The sequence below is a fragment of the Calliphora vicina genome, chromosome 4 (assembly GCF_958450345.1).
Source record: "Calliphora vicina chromosome 4, idCalVici1.1, whole genome shotgun sequence".
Lineage (NCBI taxonomy): Eukaryota > Metazoa > Arthropoda > Insecta > Diptera > Calliphoridae > Calliphora > Calliphora vicina.
In genome coordinates this window covers 48189367-48198461 of record NC_088783.1, presented here as the reverse complement: position 1 = coordinate 48198461, position 9095 = coordinate 48189367, and the positions used below count along the sequence as shown (strand labels likewise).

Below are 9095 nucleotides of genomic sequence, written 5' to 3'. Positions count from 1 at the left end.
TTCTAAGTCGATAGGTATACTTTTAGACTAATATTTTTGGGCGTTACAAACATCTGCACAAACGCATTATACCCTCCCCACTATGGTGGTGTAGGTTATAATAAGCGCGCAAATAAGTAAGAACGCATATTTAAACAAGTAAGAAAGTATGGTCGGTCAAGCCCGACCATATAATACCCTACACCAAGTAAATGTGTAAAAATATTTTTCTTTTAAAATATCAATAATTTATATTTTTGAGTGATTTTTCGAAGGGGCCTTATATGGGAGCTATGATCAATTATGGACCGATCACCATAAAATTAGGTCGTGTGATTTATGTCTATATGAAAGTTATTTATGTTGAATTTTGTGTGTATACCAACATTTTTAAGTGATTTATGCACATTAAATTGATTTTCGGAAGCGGGTCTATATGGGAGCTATGACTAATTATGGACCGATCGTAACAAAATTTGGTGACATGAATTTTGTATATATAAAACTTATTTGGAGCGAAATTTGTGTAGATACATAGATAAATTAAGCATTTATTACCGATAAAGTCCAATTTCGAGGGGACATTTGTATGGGGGCTAGGTGAAATAATGGACCGATTTCAATAGGCTTGGTCCTTGGGCCGAAAAAGTAATATGTACCAAATTTGATCGAAATATCTTCAAAATTGCGACCTGTACTCTGCGCACAAGGTTTACATGGACAGCCAGCCAGGCAGCCAGCCAGCCAGCCAGCCAGCCAGCCAGCCAGCCAGCCAGCCAGCCAACCAGACGGACGGACGGAGATCGTTTAATCGACTCAGAAAGTGATTCTAAGTCGATCGGTATACTTTAAGGTGGGTGTTAGACTAATATTTTTGGGCGTTACAAACATCTGCACAAACGCATAATACCCTCCCCACTATGATGGTGTAGGGTATAAAAATGGGAACAAAAAAGTACCAAATTTTGACAAAATATTAAATATTGGTTACTGCTGTCATACCCAAATACTAAAATGTCTTAATAACTAGGGAAAATAAGCTCAATCTGTGATCACCCATTGATTTGTAGTATAAAAGACTCAAATATCTGAAATCATTAATAACTTCGTAAATAGTGTGATTTTTGGGAAAATAAGTTAAATATGTGATCACTCATATATTATGCCAAAAATCTATTTTTAGTATAAAATATGGAAAAAATTTAAAATTGAATATTTTGAAAATTCAAACATGAATGGAGAATTAAATAATAAATTGATAGTTTTGCTTCTAACGGTAATTTTTTTAATATTATAATTTTTTTTTACAGTGGGTCAAAGTTTTAATTTTTTGGTCTCCCTTCGTGATAGGTTAGGAGTTCACTCGGACGCCTTGTGGCCCACTATGCGATTCCTGTGGTCCCCGTGGAAACCAGCCGGTACTTTTAATAAATCTGATAATATTTACTAGTGACACATCTCTGAGACAGTCCAGATCATGGAAAATAGCTCTACCAAGATGTAGTAGTCTATGCTCTTGTAAGGCTGGGCATTCACATATAAGGTGCTGTACCCATGGGAGCATGAAACTAAATTAACAAAATGTTGTAAGTTAATATCTGAGAGAATTTATATTATCAGAGTTGTATGGTAGAATTATATGAGGATCATTTTTATGGAAGATCTTAAGCCTCTAGCTCCTATCTTTAGGGGTCGATAAAATAAAAAAATCCTTTAAAAAAGGATATTTAAGGATTAAAATATTCTACGAAAATGTTTGCCGAAAAATTTCAGTGGGGGTCACCAAAGATACCAAAGTTGTTGTACCTCTTTCCACTGTTCAGTTCCATAGGTAGCAAACCGATCAATATTCAAGGAAACAATCAACTACAAAAATGTACCTAAGATCTCAATAAACAACGTTCTACAACATATGAACTTCCTAGGAATGATCCTTAACACCGTTTAGGAATTAACTGTTATGGGCCATAAACTATTAAATTATTATAAACTAAAGCATAGTTTTAGGCAGCTTTATAAAAATTTATTTCGAATTTTTTTACAGTTTTTTGCGATTTTGATCTTGAAGATGAAGTTTTTTTGATTTTATATGTTCACAATTTTAGTTTTTTATGACAAGGGCTACAACAAAAAAATGCACCTTGTCACGTGTTAATTTCAAAATAAACCGACTGATACAAAAAAATGCAATGATCGTATGAGTGTTTTTTAATTAAATATTAATCATAAGTTCTGGTTATAGTCATTACATCTGTAAAATTTAATATACCATTCTAAAGACTAGTACATTATTGTTCAAAAACACAAGTTGTATTTAAATAGCAGTAATTTTTATTAATTTCATTAGTATACAATTTTGTAAAACTTCATTTAGAACCATTTGTTGACAGCATATTCCTCAGAGGCGGAGCACAAGTTGGGATATTTGGGATTGGTGCCAGTGGTGCAAGAGGTACCAGCCTGGTTGCAGCTAGCATAGATGGGGAAGTTGATCATGTTGGTTGTGGCGTAGTTACAGGCAACCAAGTAGGCCTTATAAGGTTGACCAGCAGGAGAGTAAGTGGAAGCAGCGCAACCTACACGAATGTTACGATCAGCCATCATAACAGTGAAGTGACCAATAGCTCTATATTTGAAATGAGAAAAGACAATTATATTTAAAAAAATTTAACAGTTTGATATAATAATTTTAAACTTACGGTCCAGAGTAGCCATTAGGATAAGAATCAATATAGGATTGTTGACTGTCCTTAACTTCAGAAAACCACATTTCAACAGATTCTTTCATTTTATCAGCATCAACAACATCACCGAAGAAACCCATCCAGGCAAGATTTTGACCGGCATATTTGAAGGCATCAGTGTTGCGGCATCTATCATGATTCATTTGACATTGTTTAACATTGAGTTCAGCAATGGCAGCCAATTCATCATCCCATTCCATGGTGGCCATACGGCAGGCAGGACTGTGGTTGGCATCACCACCACCAGCAATGAAGTTACGTTTATCGTTATGGGCATCAACTAAAACTTGTTTCAATGAATCGGTAATTGTAACCATTTTAGCATCGGAAGGACAAGAGGCAGCAAATTGCTTTAGAAATAGAAAATAGAAAATTGTTATACATAAATCATATTAAAAAGTTTAATTAATACTTACTCCATTATGACCACAAGAAATATGTTTAGCACCATTATTACAAATCGAGTTGGAGCAGTAATCGGTGGCAGATACTGCGGCCACTAGACAGAAAAAGGCTATAAAACGATTCATTTTAAGGAGATTAAAGAGGAGTTTTCTAAATTGAAGTTCAACACCAACTGTTATATTTTTCACTTAACTTCAGTCTTTTATATACTAATTTCGTTTGGCATATTTTACGTTTTTTAAATTAATTTTAAAGTTTAATATTTATGCAGCTGTTTTATATGTTGTTCAGTAGTTGGTGTTTTGTATTTCTGCAAATATTTTGCAGAAACCATAATTAAATAAATATTACTAACATACAGTTTTAAATCAACGAAAATAAAATATTTAATTTGCAGAGGAATTATACTTTCTGCTTTTTCATATTTATATCACTGATCAATTGATCACTGTAGTTATAGTTTATAACTAATAGTTTGAATAGCTATAAAATCTTATTCTGAAAATCTGATTCCATATAATTTTTCATAAGTACATATTCATCTGATTTATTTATCAATAATAAAATAAAATTAACAAATAAATTAACAAATAAAATAAACAAGGATGTGCCGAATCTCCTGTACAAGCCATCAATATGTTGTTTTGGCATTCTATGGGGATTTGATTCAGTTATGGTCCGAACTGTACAGAATTTTATAGAGTGATTAATTTCTTAAAACTTTAAATTTATGGTAATATCATTGTATATAAATTTTACCAATAAATTTTGATAGAGGCGACAAAAAAAAGATACGTGTATCTGCGTTTTGAAAGTTTACATCTGAATTTCATTTCCAACAATGGCACATTCTTATTGTTAATCGGCATAAGAAACCATGTGATCCATACATTTTAGGTATAAAATGTGTTCAGCATATTTATGTAAAATGTTACCTCCTGTGTATACCTGATAAATTTGTATCATGATAAACGTCAAAATCGTTGTCATGATTAAAAATTATCCAGTATAGTCTCATTTATTAGTATTATTGCTTCGTTATTACAAAATTGTTAGTGCTTTTGCACAGACAACTTTGTCCTGAAAATAAACGTCATTAATTGTTATAATTGGTCAATTCACCAGGTATCTTATCAGTCATATTGTCATAATGTCCTAATATATCACGACTCGGCAGCTCGGCTTAACCGAGTCTTAGGCATTCGGCTCAGGTCTCTGCTGGTTGGTTACGATAACACAATACACATAGCATACAGAGTTAAATTATTTTAGGGCATTTTTTGCTTGAAAAACAATAAAAACCATTGTGAAATATTAGGACATTATGACAATATGACATGATAAGAGACATTGTGAATTGACCAAATAAATATTTGTCAAGTATAGACAGAGGCATGGGTCTTTTCTGTCGTTCTTTTAAAAAGAGTAAAAAACTCCATTAAAACAGGGATTTAAGGGGTTAAAATGTTCCACAAAAATATTATCCGTGAAATTTTACTATAAGTCTCTGAATACACCAAAACGGAAAATTCAACCAGAAAGTCAGAAATAAGACACAACAAAAGAGAGCTTAGGGTTAATTTCGCATTTATTCAGAATTTTATTTTAAAGTACCCCAAAAATTTAGCATAAAAAAATGGTTCAAATTTAACTAGAAATCATTAACTACATTTTTTTCTGGTTGAATTTTCCGTTTTGGTGTATTCATGGACTTATAGTAAAATTTCACGGATAATATTTTTGCGGAACATTTTAACCCCTTAAATTCCTGTTTTCATGGAGTTTTTTGCTCTTTTTTAAAAGAACGTCAAAAAATACCCATGTCTTGAGGATATATTTAAATCCTCATCCGCTGAATATATTTTGTACCTAAAATGTAATCATTACATGATTTCTTATGCCGATTAAAAATAAGAATGTGCCAGTTTTGGGAAACTTGAAACCCCCTAAAATGAAATTCAGATGAAAACTTTCAAAACGCCGATACACGTGTCTATTTTTTTTGGTCTCCTCTATCAAAATTTATTGGCCGGACCTTGTAATTTTGGAAAAATATGGATTTTGTTGTATAGTGTTATTTATTGAAAATAAAATATTTTTCTGATATAGAGGTTTTATAGGGGTAGGGTCAATTATGGAACAATTCTCACAAAAGTTGGTAGAAAACCTGTTTATGTCCAGTCCAGCATCACGATTTTAATTATTATAAGACAATTGTAAATATTGAAGTCATTTCCTGAGGTGGACCTTGTATGGGAACTAGGGAAAAATATTGCCTGATTTTCGCCATATTTTACAGTACAATTTCGGAGTACTTGGAACTAATTTTTGCAAAATTTTATCAGGATTACCTCATAATTAACATATTTATGACTGCACAAACAGTATTCCGGGGGAACATTTGTATGGGGCTAGGTTAAATAAATTCAATACCAAACAAACCTTATTAACAGAGACTTTTTGTGGAAAATTTCAAACAGTTAGCTGCTTTCGTTTGGGACCTATCGTATTTTCAACAGACAGACAGAAGGGTAGGTCTGCCACAAATAGTTTGATGGTTGGAATAAAAATATCGATCCCCATATTGGAGGCTTCTTTTATAATTTTTAAAAATGTTTTTCAAATTATTAACTAGTGCTTTCCAAAACATAAGCGTATTCCTTTATTAGTCACAATTTATATTCTTTGGCAATTTTGATCCGCCTTAATTTATTAATTTTGTTTATATGAAAAAGTGGTGTTTGTGAAGTGGTTTACAAAATGAGGGGGAGGGGGATTTCTGTGATAGAAAACAATATATTTGACTTAAAAATTAAATTTTATTCTAAGTAAATATTATACGATAATTGTTTTTGTTTATTTGTTCAAATTAGTTTAAATATTTGTAGTATTTAATATTTAATAATATTTTTTAATTTATTTTATAACACTTGCATGATTTATGTCACATATTTAGAATTTGTGCAGATGAAAAATGGCATCATGTGATTTAATAATAATTTATTTTAAATATTTAATACACGGTAGCATTCAAAGTTCAAAGTTGTTAATTATTGATTTTTTACACGGTAGCATTCAAAGTTCAAAGTTGTTAATTATTGATTTTTCTGCAAATTTTATTTATATTTTTTTATATTTTTTTTACATTTTTATTTGCCTTATTTATATTTATAAATACATATTAGTAGATAGTACTTATGAAAATAAAAAGCTTTTGGAATGTTTAAAAAAAAATTATGAATACCGATCGTAAATCAAAAATTAAAGTTTATAATTCGACTGCCGAATTTGGGCTACCCAAAATCCTAGAGCAGTGCATCAGCGACAATTAATCTCTCTCAGATGAACGGTATGGTGTGGAATTATGGATGATAGAGATATCGGTCCATATTCGTACGAAAATGATGCTGGGGACCGTCTCCGGAGTGGTATATCTGACCAAGTTGGAGATTTTTTTACGTTCGGTAGTTCTCAACAAACCTGACATATGGTTCCAGCAAGAAACATAACGATTCTGCACAGTTTGTATACAAGATTCGGCACATCCTTATTTATTTTATTTGTTAATTTTATTATATTATTGATAAACAAATCACATGAATTTGTAGTCGATAAATAATAATATGGAATCAGATTATCAGAATAAAATTTTATAGCTATTCAAATCTACAGTGATATAAATATGAAAAAGCTGAAAGTATTCTCGTTGCTTCTAAACTGTATGTTAGTAATATTTATTTAGTTATGGTTTCTGCAAAATATTTGCAAAAATACAAAACACTAACTACTGAACAATATATAAAACAGCTGTATAAATATTAAACTTTAAAATTAATTTAAAAAAGTCAAATATGCCAAACGAAATTAGTATATAAAAGACATAAGTTAAGTGAATAATATAACAGTTGGTGTTGAACTTCAATTTAGAAAACTCCTCTTAAATCTTCTTAAAATGAATCGCTTTATAGCCTTTTTCTGCCTAGTGGCCGCAGTATCTGCTACCGATTACTGCTCCAACTCAATTTGCAATAATGGTGCCAAACATATTTCTTGTGGTCATAATGGAGTAAGTATTAATTAAACTTTTTAATATGAATTTTATATTAACAATTTTCTATTTCTAAAGCAATTTGCTGCCTCTTGCCCTTCCGATGCTAAAATGGTTACCATTACCGATTCATTGAAACAAGTTTTAGTTGATGCCCATAACGATAAACGTAACTTCATTGCTGGTGGTGGTGATGCCAACCACAGTCCTGCCTGCCGTATGGCCACCATGGAATGGGACGATGAATTGGCAGCCATTGCTGAACTCAATGTTAAACAATGTCAAATGAATCATGATAGATGCCGCAACACTGATGCCTTCAAATATGCCGGTCAAAATCTTGCCTGGATGGGTTTCTTCGGTGATGTTGTTGATGCTGATAAAATGAAAGAATCTGTTGAAATGTGGTTTTCTGAAGTTAAGGACAGTCAACAATCTTATATTGATTCTTATCCTAATGGCTACTCTGGACCGTAAGTACAACAAACTGTTAAACATTTTTATATATAATTACTTATTTTCTTATTTCAATTGTAGAGCTATTGGTCACTTCACTGTTATGATGGCTGATCGTAACATTCGTGTAGGTTGTGCTGCTTCCACTTACTCTCCTGCTGGTCAACCTTATAAGGCTTACTTGGTTGCCTGTAACTACGCCACCACCAACATGATCAACTTCCCCATCTATGCTAGCTGCAACCAGGCTGGTACCTCTTGCACCACTGGCACCAACCCCAAATACCCCAACTTGTGCTCCGCATCTGAGGAATATGCTGTCAACAAATGGTTCTAAATGAAGTTTTACAAAATTGTATACTAATGAAATTAATAAAAATAACTGCTATTTAAATACAACTTGTGTTTTTGATCAATAATGTACTATTATTTATAATACTGTATTAGACTTTACAGATGTATCGACAATAATCAGAACACGTATGATTATTATTTAATTACAAAGCACTCATACGCTCATTGCATTTTGTGTATGATTTTTTTTTTTTACGAAATTCTAGGAGTGCGAATCGGTTTTTTTTTTTAAATTAAGGCGTGCTAAGGGGAATTTTTTAGTTTTTGCAAAAGAAAAGTGAAAAGTTTGTTTGAAATTGGAGTTTGAAAATGTTGCCAAAAACTAAATTTTTATAAATAATGTTTTTTGCCTCAGATGGGAATGGATAAACATATAATTTTAGGTTAAAATAAAACTATACATTGTTATAATCATTTAGAGTACTATATTAAACATTAGCGAGATAAAAAAAAAATGGTTTTGAATTTCAAAATTTCGCAAAATGGGTTAATTTTTTCTTTCATTTTCTTTATATTAACAAATTCTAACAATTTCGTTATAGCTATCATTAATGAGAACATTATTATTTAATAACTAGTTTCCTACAAAAATTAAAAATTATTCATACAGTCTAACAATATACAAACACTATGATTTGTAGTAGAACTGTAGAACTGATATGATTCGTTTAACTACAACAAATAATTTAGATAATTAACAAGACGCAACTCTATTTGGAATATCGAAAACCTTTACTTATTTTAGATTCATGCATGCGCTCTAGTTATAATTTCCAAAAGATCCATTAATTTCGATAGATTTAATTTTTAATTGCTAGTTGTTCAGGATAAGACACACGAAAACTGACTTTATGAAGTTGGCTATCATCACCATAAGTTTTTGATACATTTTTAAAACAAGGCATCTGACCTTAATCTGACAAAAATATAACACAAAGTCTAGTATTTACAAAAACAGTAGAAAAATTAAAATTAACCCTATATAGCACTTTAACCATTAAAAAATTATGCTTTTAAAAGTTTGGGGTCATTTTAACACCAAGTGCCATTAAGGGTTAATTTCCATTATTGTGCTGTTATTATGAACCCTAGAGTCTATGTTATATTTT

General features: G+C 31.3%; 2 protein-coding genes across 2 annotated transcripts; one reads left to right on the top strand and one right to left on the bottom strand.

Moving 5' to 3' along the window:
* Positions 1–2312: 2312 nt before the first annotated feature.
* On the bottom strand, positions 2313–3068 carry LOC135957392 (antigen 5 like allergen Cul n 1-like). Its single transcript, XM_065508131.1, has 2 exons — positions 2679–3068; positions 2313–2605 (listed from the first exon to the last, which is right to left on the bottom strand). Exons 1-2 carry the CDS (start codon positions 3038–3040, stop codon positions 2350–2352), a joined length of 618 nt encoding a protein of 205 aa, XP_065364203.1. The 5' UTR covers positions 3041–3068; the 3' UTR covers positions 2313–2349.
* Positions 3069–7057: 3989 nt separating this feature from the next.
* LOC135957366 (antigen 5 like allergen Cul n 1-like) lies at positions 7058–7974 on the top strand. Its single transcript, XM_065508100.1, has 3 exons — positions 7058–7194; positions 7255–7649; positions 7714–7974. The coding sequence occupies exons 1-3, from the start codon at positions 7081–7083 to the stop codon at positions 7967–7969; spliced, it is 765 nt and encodes a 254-aa protein (XP_065364172.1). The 5' UTR covers positions 7058–7080; the 3' UTR covers positions 7970–7974.
* The last annotated feature ends 1121 nt before the right edge of the window (positions 7975–9095 follow it).